Source organism: Xiphophorus maculatus, chromosome 3 (genome assembly GCF_002775205.1).
Source record: "Xiphophorus maculatus strain JP 163 A chromosome 3, X_maculatus-5.0-male, whole genome shotgun sequence".
NCBI classification, from domain to species: Eukaryota; Metazoa; Chordata; class Actinopteri; order Cyprinodontiformes; family Poeciliidae; genus Xiphophorus; species Xiphophorus maculatus.
In genome coordinates this window covers 29,681,623-29,694,971 of record NC_036445.1, presented here as the reverse complement: position 1 = coordinate 29,694,971, position 13,349 = coordinate 29,681,623, and the positions used below count along the sequence as shown (strand labels likewise).

At 40.4% G+C, this 13,349-nt stretch overlaps 1 protein-coding gene across 2 annotated transcripts; it reads left to right on the top strand.

Moving 5' to 3' along the window:
* The first annotated feature begins 1,797 nt into the window (after positions 1-1,797).
* Positions 1,798-12,227, top strand: cep76 (centrosomal protein 76). Of its 2 annotated transcripts, XM_023330192.1 has the most exons (13): positions 1,798-2,036; positions 2,681-2,836; positions 2,956-3,040; positions 3,120-3,344; positions 3,775-3,960; positions 5,210-5,307; positions 5,715-5,843; positions 6,323-6,511; positions 8,629-8,795; positions 9,440-9,599; positions 9,771-9,944; positions 10,918-11,135; positions 11,872-12,227. In XM_023330192.1, the coding sequence occupies exons 1-13, from the start codon at positions 1,974-1,976 to the stop codon at positions 12,008-12,010; spliced, it is 1,989 nt and encodes a 662-aa protein (XP_023185960.1). In that variant the 5' UTR covers positions 1,798-1,973; the 3' UTR covers positions 12,011-12,227. The 2 variants fall into 2 exon arrangements, with proteins under 2 accessions (XP_023185960.1, XP_023185961.1); XM_023330193.1 differs by lacking the exons at positions 1,798-2,036; positions 2,681-2,836 and having other exon boundaries at positions 3,004-3,040; positions 3,120-3,167; positions 3,260-3,344.
* Positions 12,228-13,349: the final 1,122 nt, after the last annotated feature.

Here is a 13,349-nt window from a genome sequence, read left to right as displayed (position 1 = left end):
TTTGTAAAATGAAAACCCTCTGATCTTTTGTTACCTGCCTATGCACTCTTGCTTAAGGGAAAGTATTCATATGTGTTCACTTTATTAAATCCATCATAACTGGTGACAGATATGAACTCAACAAGACTAAATACTGAAGCTGAATCAAGAGGAACTTTAAAAAAAAAAGCTAATTAATAATTTATTGTTATTGAATTATGGGCACAGCCCCATTATGTGTGTGTGTGTGTGTGTGTGTGTATATTCAAAACAACTGGCTTGGTGTTTCTGTTTTTTTTTTTTTTTTGTCTTTTTTTACACCCACCACTATGTTTTCCAGTGGAGATGAGAAAGCTTTGGGAATGATTTGTCATTTTATTTCTTTACATCACAAAAGTCTGGCATTTTACCTGGGGTGTGCGCACTTTTGAGATTGACTGTATTTTTGCCTTCAGGGTTGATGTGTGAAACAGTCCTACATACTTATGAACAGGGAGAATGTGGCAGCTGGGATGTGTTGAGAAAAAAAAAAACCAAGTTGTATTAAAAACAACACACAATAAAATCCTTTTTTTAATGCAACCCTGTGTTGTGTGAAGCATTACAGCCAGGTATGTTTGCTCACAACTCTGACCGCAGTCCGTTGCCGCACTCCAACTAAAAATCTAGGAAGGTTCAATCGTTATGGTGTGGGGAGAAATGAATCCAATGTTAAGGAGAAAGTGGGGGGTTGTGCAAAAATCAGACAACTTTTGGTCTCCCTGCTGTTAACTGTTAAAATTCATACCCAATGAGAACATGTTTATTTTAAGGTTTAAAATAAAATTTTAAATGTATTTAAAATTAGAATAATTTCTAATTTTTCATAATGGCCTGTTCTGTGCCTTTATTCCTCGTGCATTTGGAAGGGAAGCACAGCCCACAGCATCATAGATCCTCCACCTGCTTCAACATGTTAGGATTTTGCATATATTATTTATGCCAAACCTATTTGGTTTCTATTGCTAAAAAGCTCAATCTTAATCTCGTTTGACTAAACCACAGTTTCAGTTAAGGTTCCAAAAGAGTTAAGCAAACTTCACATGTTTGTGTGTGATTGTTGGATAGGAACAGGCTTTGTGTGGCGTCACCTCCAACCAAGAGATTTGCATGTAGTTGGCGTTTAATGGTTGTTATGGCGACCTGGTAAGAAGCAATTCTTCCATGCAGTAATGAACGTTTGTTCTTCTTTCCTCTGCACACTATTTATAGTGGCAGATAAATATGAGCTCGTCTGACCTAGTGGCCATGAAGAGAAATTTGTCTAGGAATTATAGTTTTACCTCACGGAGGTAAAATGTCCTGGAATACTTAGATGTTCATTGAAACTGTAATCAAGTCTAAAGAGTAGAGCGTTCATAAAACGTGTATTTTGTTAAAAAACAACATGGGATCGTTCTCCCCACAGAACAAATACAAGTAAATGTTAGATGTTTCGTTTTGAATATTTCAAATAGCTATTTTTGCTAGGTTTAGCTTCGAACTCCACCCACGGAAGAACTTCCGCCAGGAACAGAATGTGTTTTGAACTACAAATTAGAAGCGGGTCCTTTTCTCTGGTAGTCGCTAATGGTTAGGATCCTGGGGCGACCGATATGACACCTGAACACATTTTATTTAGTTAAACCTATATTTTGTTGAATTTTTTAAAAATGCGTATTACATAAAAATATGGATATTAATTGTACTTCCGTATTTAGTTTGTTAATTTTTAAATGTAACTTTGTAGGCTTTTTTAATGTTGTTTTTTTTTGCCGTCAGGCATTAATGTGGAGGTCTTACAGTTTCCCTTTTCGCCTAAGTTTAAAACTGGCAGTTGGTTGTCTAAACAAAAAAGGCAGAGCTGACAAGTGTTTCCAAATATCATATCTAGCTTAAGCAACAACGGATATATGTGTGTATATCTGCTGTGTACGCATCTTCGCTGGTCTGGCCGCTAAAGCTAATTAGCCATAATGTGTCTTCCTCCAGAAAAAGCTTCCGAGTTGAAACAGATCATACACAACCATCTCCTCAGGGTAAGCTAACTGTGTCACTCTTATTTTTTTGTTTTGCAAGCAGTAACTTTATTCTGTACTTGGCCAGTTTCGACAGTTTATTTCATTCTCCAAATGACTCTTCTGTCGATTGTGTACCTAATAATTAAATTTGCAAATACAGCAAACTGATACCTATTTTTAAGAAAAAGATTCAATGATTAATCATATTTCTTCATCTGTCGTATTGTTAAATTTGGCTATATGAATTATTGATACGGGTTATTTTTAAAAAAGATATTTACGCTTTAATGGCGTTTTTATGCTACTTTAAAGACCCAATTAAAGTCCAAATCTTTCATTTTAATTTATTCTTCATCTTCAGTTTATTTTCTTGATTTTTCATAAGTGCCCACAGATTCAGATCTGTGGAATTTCTTTACAACTAAATGAACAATGTTCTGAAGGTAGTTTGCCACTTTTGTCTTATGAAACAGTGATCTACTATCCTAGAAAACCCACATAGTAACCAGATAACACACCTAAAGCTGCTTACTCAACTCTAATTTATGCTTTCTTACAGAATTGTTGCTATACAGTTGGTTTCCTTCTGTAATTCTGTAATGTCATTTTCTCAGTTTGAAACAATGGAAAGGTCAGCAGTTTTATTTTTTTCTGCCCGTCAGATGGACGTCCATGGGCGAATCCGAGAAGTCCTGGCAGAGACTATAAAACACGATCAAGGCTCGGCGCACCGGCCTCTGTCTGAGGGAGACTTTGTACGCGCTCTCCAACGCCGGGGCATCATCGACGATGTGATGAGAGACCTCCACTTCACTCAGGTTTGCCACCGTTTTGCAGACTGTGTCAGACTGAGGTTAACATTTAAAGATGTCTGTTTTACATTTCTGACATGTTAAATGCCACAAATAAATTATTGTCTCTCACTTCTTTGTGATAGGAAAGTGCTCCAAATATTGATGCAGAGTCTCCGTCCAAGCCTGCTGATCATCATGTTGACCAAGATAGTATGCATCTTAAGAAAAGTAAGAGACGTCACTCATAATGCTTAATGGAAATAAATGGACCAAGTCCTCTGTCTAATTTGTTTTGATTCTCTCTAAGCTAATCTTGATCCATCAAGGCGATACCTCTATCTTCAAGTTCTTGGAGGTAAGGCCTTTCTGGAGCACCTCCAGGACTCAGAGCCTCTACCTGGTCAGGTGTGTCCCACGTTTATGCTCTACCTGCACTTCCGCAACCAGAGGTTCCGCTCCAAACCGGTTCCTTGTGCCTGTGAACCCGACTTGAAAGAGGGTTTCCTTCTAGAGATCCACAGAGACAGCTTTGGTAAGAGGAAACCGCGTAAGAGAATGCAATCACGAGACATCTAGGGCATGTAGCACAAAAAAACTCAGAAATTTTAGATTAATCTGAGAATTTTCTAGAAAAAACAAGGATATTTCTGAGCTCCAAAAGTTCAAAAAGAAAAAAAAAATTTTTGAGATTAATTTCAGAAATTTTAAACTTTTTTCTAGAAATTTTTTGTAAAAAATTTGCTATCGTAAACTCTGAATTTTTGAGAATTTTCTAGAAGAGTTTCAGAAGTTGAAAATTGTAAAATTTTGAAACTCAGATAGATCTCAACATTTCTTAAATATTTTTGGCAAAAATTTACTCAGTCTTTTTCTACAATCTACAGTCATTCTAATACGCCTTTAAGACATCTTTCTCTGTAACCAGACCTTTTTTTGTTTTTTTTCTGTCTGCGGTGCGGCAGGAGACGGCAGTAAGATGGTGGATGCAACCGCCATGCTGTCCATGTGCGACACGGTTCACTTGGTGCTGATCAAGACAGACACTTCCGGTGAAACGACGCTGGTCACGTCCTACTTCCTGGACTGGAGGATCGTCCTCGGCTCGCCCAGCTGCAAGACGTGCTTCGCCGTGGAGATGATGGGAGTCGGTGAGCATCACTGGACAGCAGCCGCATTGTTCTTTGCATCTTTTCTCTAAAGCCATGCAAAAAAAAATCTGTGATGGAATGTTGGGACATTTTCAGACATTTTTAGCTAGCATAGTTTTTTTTTTTTTTTTTTAAGAATATTAACAAACTACATAGAAGTTAGGAAGGATCAGATTATATCTGGGTCAGAGAGTTGGAGCTGCAGCGCTGGATAGAATTACAGTGTCAATTAAAAAGTCTAAATTTTTTACAAAACAAAAGTCAAATTAAAGTATTCAACATAAAATAAGTGACTGCATAAATATTCACCTCCTTCAAGTTGGTATTCAGTAGATGAACCTTTGATGGATTGAACTGAATCCAGTGGCTGTTAAGGGCCTCAGAGATCTTTTTTGTATCCACCCCTGACTTCTTTGTTTCAATAATCGTTTCTCTAATTTACTTGGAGTGTTCTTTAGACTTCTTGCTGTAATGGCAGCCAGAAATGCTGATTAAGCAGTGGAGCCTCCAGACACTAAAATCACTGGAGATGCTCACTGGACTCAGCTGGTTTCTATTCCTATCATTTTGCCACTACTCTGGCTGGACCTCTATTGAATTAGCTCAGTCATGTACTTTTATCCAATTGTCATTATTTTGTAGATTTCAGAAAAAAAGCCTAATTTTGATTATCATGATTAATTTGTAAAAGCAGTAATAAAAGGTAGAAGCTGCAAGGGGCTGAAAGCTTTTTCTAGGCTCAGTATTCAGGTTCAGTAAAGCCTGCACAACCATGTTGTTTAAGAAGAAAAAAAAACAGCAAGCAACTGCATGTGTAGTGCATTACTCTTTGTGGGATTTAGAGTGCTCAGAGTGGAAAGGACTGATGTTTCTTGGGGCAGGTGTTGTGAAATCGAAAGCAAGTTTGTTTTTACAAATATACATGTGTTTTTGTTTTAAGTAGTTTACATTCTGGAAAAGTTGAGGAAGTACGTCTCCATTTTTGCAGAACTTAAATCGAAACCTTTAAATCTTCTAAAGTAACGCTCACTGACGTTGCTTGCCTCTTGAAGAATAGTTTCACGCCACCAGTCAACCGTTTAGGAAGACGGATGCCTCCATGTGGATTCAGTTTCATTTTATTTATTGTGATTTGTGTTGTAGTTAAAAATTACCATAGATGGGTAAACGGAGCGTAGAGTGGATTCTGTATTTCTCTTTAGAAATCAATAGCACATGGCTTTTTAGTGATATGTTTGTGTGTCACCAGGAAGTGAGAGTAAAATCCCAGCAGGTGTTTTGACTGTCAGCCTGGAGCTCTTCCCTCCTCTCCAAGAGACTTTGAACACCGATATCATCGTCACACAGGTAAAAGCAGCAGCATGTTGAAAACAGGGGCTTTGGATCAGCTACATGGAGTTAAAGGTTAACAATAAACATTAACAATAAAGGTTAACGATAGTTCCCTCCCTTGCTGGAGATAAACCGCCTTTAAAACTTTTTTATGGCGAAGGTTCATGTAGCTGTTTTACAAAAAATGTGCCAAAAAGGGAAGATGTTAGCATTTAAAACTTTCTTTCTCGCTAACCAGAGAACTTCCTTCTGCTTGTTTTTTTTTTCCTTCCTGAATGAGCAAATGTTGAATTATTACCACAGAATTCCATTACTGCTGTCCGGAGTCAGTACTCCCAGGAAAAACCATCAATGCGGTGCTGAGAAAGAAACATGAAAGCTCTGAATGGAAGCACTGATGCCACTGTGTTCTCTGCGTTTAGCAATCGCTGGAGAGGCAGAGGACTGCGGAGAAGGAGAGGCTCTTCTTGGTATACGCCAAGCAGTGGTGGAGAGAGTTCCTGGAGATCCGACCGTCCCATCAGTCCAAGCTGGTCAAGATCTTTGCCCAGGTTCGTCTGATTTTTTTATTCAACTTTTCCCTCTTCTTCAGTTAATCTTTAATTAACAGTGCAATCTCTTTCTTTACTCACAGCCGATAAGCTGGCCCGATTTCCTTGATTTTGGGTTATCGGTTATCGACCGATACTTGCATGTGAAACCGATCTGATCCACCGATCTTATTTACCTCGGCAAAGTTCTAAAAATCAACCACTGTCCCCTTTTGCTCTGCAGTGAGAGAGATTTAACTGACAGACCGCTCCACCAGGTCATGTCTGCACATTTTCAGTTAACAGCAGCCACCCCACTGTTTCCAAATCAGCAACTTTCTTGCTATATTTAGCAACATTTCAGACAAAAAAAGTCGGTCTCAGCCAAAAATCGTAATCAGCAGGTCAGGCTTTTTAAAGGTCGGTAATTGGCGATCGACCAGAAAACTGCAATTGGTGCACCCTTCATTTGAGCAGTAAACAGTCTGTGCTGTCTGCAGGATGAGAACGGTGTCAACAGGCCCGTGTGTTCCTACGTGCGCGTCCTCCGGGCCGGACGGCTGCTGGAGAACCCTCGACAGGCCGCCCGATTCGTCAGCCTGCTGACCCATGAAAGGGCTCCAGTGGTGGGAGGAGGGGGCAAGCAGGAGCAGTGGTGCACTTTAATGGCTTTCCTGTGCAGAGGGAAGGTGAGTTTATGGCAGTGCACTTACTGTAATGCTCAATAATTACTATCGGAGTAAGACGGTGGCAGATTTACAGGTTCTTCTACTAAACTTCCAGCTAAGTGTTTTATTTCTCAGTTTCAGATTAGCAGCATTGTTCATGAAGGAAATGACTTCTGACTACTGTTGCACGTCTTTCAACCACTTCAGCCTTCCTGGAATTTCAATTTGGAAATAGGCTGAACAAGTGCGGCTTGTTAGAAAGGGTCGACAGGAAAATGAAAAGCTGTGTTTGAATGAGCCACAACCTTTCTAGAATGTCTGTCCATAACCGACAAACACGGCAAATCAGCACAAACGAATCCTGCTAACTCTCAACCATAACCTCATCAGAAGAACACAGTGTTCTACTGTCTAGTCTGTGTCTTTACTCTTCAACACAGCAGGAAATCTACAACAGAAATGCTGACAAAAAATAAATAAATATAGAGGTTGCGAGGACTTAGTCAAAGTCTAGACATAGGCCTGATATTTATATTATATTGTCAGGCTTACGTATATATTGGCTGACAGATTTCAGTGAATCATATGACATATTATGACACTTTTCTCATCTGATGTTCACACTTATCTACATCCCATCAACCACTCCAAGAAGACGTACAGCAAAGTGGACTCACCCTGTATCAGTATTGATACATTTTATTCAGTATCTGGAGCATGCTGTTTAAAGGGGCAGTTTTCTGTAATATTGACTTGTTTTGTTTTTAGCTTTATATCATGTTATGATGTTATTCCCACATCAAAAACACACCTGGAGTGTTGCCTGGATTCTTTCCTGCATGTTTGAGAAATCCTTTAATCTCCCATGGCAACTAGTCAGCTGTGCAAAACACCTGGTTGCCCCTAGTGTTGCCTTTGAGAGCAGGGATTTTTAAAGAGACAGAGGCCCAATTTCAAGGTGTTAAATTACGAAGTAAAATTTCTTCTAAGTCATATTTTATATATGCAGCATTTTTATGACAACTGAAGTTAGCATAGTTACTTGAATGTGCTATAAAATTACACTATGTGCCTGGAAAACACATGATACCGCCTCTTCAATTTTAGTGGCACACAAACCCCATGTGAGTTTCCATTAAAATGACTTTAAATTACAGATAAATCTACACATGTAGTGGTAGATAGCTGTTTAATTTCTTCCTACTTGGAAGACTATTTATAGACATTATCCTCATTATAGCTTTAGTGATTAGGTTTAGCTGTTGCTTGGGACAAGATGTCCTGCTGTAGCTAAAATGATGTTCCAGACGTCAGAAAGCGTCACTTCAACTCTGCTCAGCTGCCTTCACACGTTCCCCGTTTCTGAGTAGGACGGATTGCGTTCTTTCCGAGGAAGGGAGATTTGTGCAGGGTTGACTGGCTGCTGCATTTGATAGTGGGGAATTTCCCAGAGTGCCTCAGGATAAATGCTCAGTCCCTCTCCTCAGTGAAGAGGCTGGCAAGACAGACAGAACAATTCTCACAAAGTGGCCCTTGTCAACTGTGATTTATGAGTTTCATTCCAGGGAAAATTAATTTAGCCTCATCAGACCCCAGCCTGTTCGGATGCTACCGTTCATATTAGCACTTCTGGGGAACATCTATCATCCTGACTTGCCCGTAGCCTTGTGCCGGCACGCCAAAGCTGCAGCCCCCACTACTCGACCGAGGCCATTTTACTGGAAAAGGTGCACAAGTGAAATTAGAGTTGCTTACTGTTAGAGCCAATGTGATGACTACAGAGCTCGTTTCCTCTCCAGCAGGCTGGTCTTTTGTGTGTTCAACACTTCTGAGAAAGGCTCAAGGTGCAGCGAGAACAAGATATTGTTGTTTTTTACCAAACACAGGACGGTAGCAAAGTGATGAATTAGGCAAGCATGTTAAAACAGATTTTCTGTTCCGATCTACAGCCAGTCGCAGTCTAAGTAGCTTAATTTTTCTCACAGACGTCACGGTTAATCTGTTGTTTCACATCCGAGTTCTAGTAACCTGCATCTCTCCCCTTAATTAGTGTCTTACAAACATTAATAAGGTTCATTGCCTTTCTGATTTCCAAACCATCCATAGATCCTTACCCAGCTCTCTCTGTCCTTCCTCAGGGAGACTGTGAGGACCACGCTACTCTGCTCTGCAGCCTCCTGCTGGGCTTCGGGCTGGATGCATATGTGTGTGTGGGCACCAAGGTCAACAGCGGTCCACACACCTGGGTCCTGACCCGAGGTACCGACGGGAGCATCACTTTCTGGGAGAGTCTGACGGCACACAGGTACGATTTAGTTTCACCTCCTTACAAACACAGACACACCACAGGTCATTCACCTTTGGGAACAGGAATGTTTTTAAAGTTGATCTGATCATTGCACTCATGGAAATATATTCATATTCACATATATAAGTACAGGGATATACAGTATATCTAATTTGAAAATACACATTTTTAATATTTTTTTGAAGTTCAAAAACTGTTCATCAGTGCAGTAAACTGCATGTGTGTACTTGTATAGCTGTCATTGGGGGACTTACTCTTGACAAATGACCAAAATAGTGTGAATGTTTGTAGTTCTGAGGACATTTTGCCATGTCATCACAATCTGGAAACATCATTGGTGGATTAGAGGTTAAATTTAGGACTAAGTTGTGAATTGAGTTCAGGTTAGTGTTAGTTATGTACTTGAGTTGGTTAGGAAAAGGTCAGTGTTAGTCCACAGAAATGAATGAAAATCAGCGCAAGTCCACACACGCATAGTGAAACAGGAGCGTGGGTGTGTGTGTGTGTCTGTCAGTAGAGTATTTCTGTTTCTCAACAATGTATGTTCAATGAAATATGTGACAAATAGTCATTTTATAATTTATCTAAATAATGTTTTTTTCTTTTGGGACTAATTTGACTTCTCCTGTGTATGCGATCAGGTATCTGCACCGGCCCATTGATCCAGATGCTCCCCCACTGGTGCCCCAACCCAAACCGTCGTCCCCTTACCGCACCGTGGGCTGCGTCTTTAACCACCAGACCTTACTGGCCAACTGCCAGCCGTCTGACGCGGTGGAGCTTTGTGTGTTTGACTTCCAGGTAGGATCCCTGTGAACCGCAAAGTTCCTTTAAGAGAAACATTGGGTTGCTCACACTTAGCGTGTAGGATCATTCATCAACAACTTCTGTCATGTTGCCATGAGAAATGACAACAAGCTACTGTGGATGCTGGGTGTGTGTGAGCATGTTTCCCATCTGTTTTCCCTCCAGAATCAGTCACGCTGGAAGGCGATGAGTGAAGAGGCTCTGAAGTCGGTCTGTGCTCCAGGCTCCACCGCCTCTTTACCTCCTCTGCCTCCTCTCTGTGCTCCATCTCTGGATCCTGCTGAGGTCAGCAACCATTTGGAGCTGGAGATGCGCTTCCTGGTCACGGAACACAGGAAGGTAAAACTCAGCGGTGAACACGGTGCTGTTGCTTGAGGGCTAGGAGTTTCTGTGATGAGTTAAAAGGGCAGTTTTGTGGAAAATTGTCTTATTTTTAGCTTTACATTATGTTATAATGTTATTCCCTCATCAAAAATCCTTCTTGCATGAAAGATTGAGAAATCTTTTGATCTCCCGTGGCAACCATTCACCTGTGCAAAACGCCTGGGAGGACCTAGCTCTGCCATCGAGACGCAGCTCCTGCGATCTCCACGCTACCACCTTCTGCCTCACAGAGCAGCCCTGCCCCACAGCTCCCTCAATCAGCTCCTTCAGACTAGCCAGCAGCAATTAGCAAACACCTGGAGGAACTGCTCATCTGCTGAGCTCATTATTAGAGTTACTTCTCAGAGCAGCGCTGGTAAAAACGTTGTTGAAGGGTTAATAGAGTATCAGTATTGTGATGACTTCCTGAAGGCGGAGCTTCAGAAAGAGCAGAAGTTTTTAATTCCCAATTTCAAGGCATTAAATTGCAAAGTTGATATACATAGCATGTTTTTAATGACTGAAGTTAACATAGTTACTTGATTGTGCACAATTTCCCTGAAAAACACATAATACTGCCCCTTTAAAAATGGCAGCTGCAGTGATGTCGTGTATTAGTGGTAGAGGTGGTTGCCATGTGCTGAGGGTGTAGACCTTGACGGAGCTGTCCTGAGTTTGATTCCCAGCGTAGGGCCATTTATTTCCCGACTTTCTCTTCTCGTCAGTAGCTACGTCCCGTGTAGCTCCTGACGAATCAAGACCACTGTCTACTTTTCTGTGTATTTCTGTAGACTCGATCTTCTCAACAGCAGAAGAAAGAAGTATGATTTCTGGGTTTTAATTTCTAACAGCCTGTCCCCTTCAGTACCATTTGACCAAGTAGTGGTAACGTAATCATTCGCAGAATACGTAGAAATGCCTTTCTGTTTTGTCGGTTCCTCTCCTCCAGGACCTCGATGTGGCTACAGTGTGGGACGATCACCTGTCCTACCTGCTGTCCTCGGCCCTATCGGCTTATGAAATGGAGCGTTGTACCGGCGTCTCCTGCGGCAATGAGGAGTTCCAGGACGCGGTGAGGAGGGCCGTGCCAGACGGACACACCTTCAAAGGCTTCCCCATTCACTTCCTGCACCGCAACGCTCGCAGAGCCTTCGCCACCTGCCTCAGGTTCTACATTGTTCCAGTTACATTAACAGTCTGATCCTTAAACCTTAGTACTGGTATACTTAATCGAATTCTAATTTTAGTGTATCTTCGGGCTTTTAATCCTCCTGTTTGAAATATTTGTAAAAGCAAAAGTAGAAGTGCTCTGTTAGTATGACGCTACAAAAGAACGGTCGATAAATCTATAAATTCAAGAAAGTGTAGTAACTAAAAATGTGCTAACATTTTCAGTATCTGCTAGATGGTGCTTGCTTATTTTTTGTTCCATGAACAAAAAATCCTATTAAAAAATGCTTGTTTAAGTATTCTGTCCATACTTGTGATAAGTATGGACAGAAAAGCCACAAACTACCTGAAGCAAACGTAAAAAACATTTTTGTGAAATTGAAGATGCAATCTACTGGGTCTCCCTAGAAATGTTTAATCTATTTTGACTAATTAATTGGGCATACTGTACTTTGACAACTGGGATCATTTAGAATGTATATGTGACTGAATTTTTTTTTTTTTTTCGTAAAGTGCCTTGAAACAACATTTGTTGTGAACTGGTGCTATATACATAAACTAAATTGAACTGAGGAAGTTATTCTGAATGTTGCAGTTTCCTCCGACCTTTTCCAAAGCAATACTTCAACACGTGCTTAAAAAAAACCTTGATTGAACTTCTGACATGTGCGCATCTGATGGTTCTTTTGCTTTAATGAAGTACGTTTTCAAGCTCTGTCCCCATTTCTTACAGATCGCCATTCTGCGAGGAGATTGTGTGTTGTCGTGGCGACCATGTGAGGCTCGCCGTTCGAGTTCGAGTGTTTGTGTATCCTGAGAATGCCTGCGCCGTATGGATGATGTTTGCCTGTAAATACCGTTCTGTACTCTGACCAGCAGGCAGAATGTTCGCCTACCTAATGCCTCGTGTTGCACATGGACCACAGGGAAGGTTCTACAAACACAAAGCCAGGCCCAGCTGATGGTCCACAAGAACACTGAACTGAAATGAACTAAAGGAATGATGTTGCTTTGACATTTATTTTGTATGTTAGAATCTTTATATGTACAAACTTTTTCTGCTATTTATATTTTGCAAATAAACTGAAATTTGTCAAACTTACTGCACACATTTTTTTATAAATATTTTCAGAGTACGTCTTAACTGTTTCTCAAGTGGTTAACAAGAACACATCTAGGACTTGTACAGATGAGTCGTAAATGGACTCATTTATATGAATCCATTTAGGACCCATAGTGTGTACTAAGTGGACTCATCTATATTTAGGACTCGTATAGAAGGAGCTCTAGATAGGCTCATCTATATGAGTCCTAGATGTGTACATATAAAAAGTACTGCTTCTAGAGGAGCACTTTTGGAAAAAGGAAAAAGAGCTGGACCTGTAGGCAGTTAACGTGGAGCCGTTGTGCAATCTGTTGATAAGAGGGGTCCATGATTCAACCCATTCCTCACCACCATACACATCTACATGCTTAAACTGCATAAGGAGTTCCTGTCTGAGTTCCTATTACACCCTTTTGTTGTGTGATTACAAAAGCTATCCAGTTGTTAGTGTTGATTAGTTAGGTGACATTAAACAATGTTTTTACTCAAAGTCTTGTTGAGACCAGATGTTTTCATACACAATATACAAAACGGTTGTTTCTCACCAGCTACATTTCCATTGACCATGTAACTGCGCATATTGGAATTATGAAAATAAATTTGCTTAATGGAAATATGGCAATTCAGGGGATGGGGGGTTGGGGAGCATAAAACACATTTTTTGAGTAAAAAAGAAATTGTGCGAAATTTGTATGGTCCGCAAAATTGCAATGGAAACACTTGTTTTCGCATCACACCATGTCATGTGATCAACAACGGGATTTTACTCCTGGCGGAAAAGACGAAGAAGACGACAGGAAGTGGTAGTGTGAACTTATTCACGTGTGATTTTAGTTGTTTTTTTTTTTAAATTGACATTAGTGGAATATCAACAAAGTTTAGCGCACATTTATGATGGAAATGTATCGAGTGTTTGACATTAAATCAGAGTAAAACGTTCCTTGCTAAGGTAAGTTATGATTACAAGAATAAATCCTATCATATCACTTTATTATTGCCCCCTGAGAAAACCTTTCCTGCAAAGAAAACCAGGATCAGACTAACCCATTATTTATCCAAATATTTTGCCCACATACATTTTGTACTGAAGTACAAAATACTCCTCA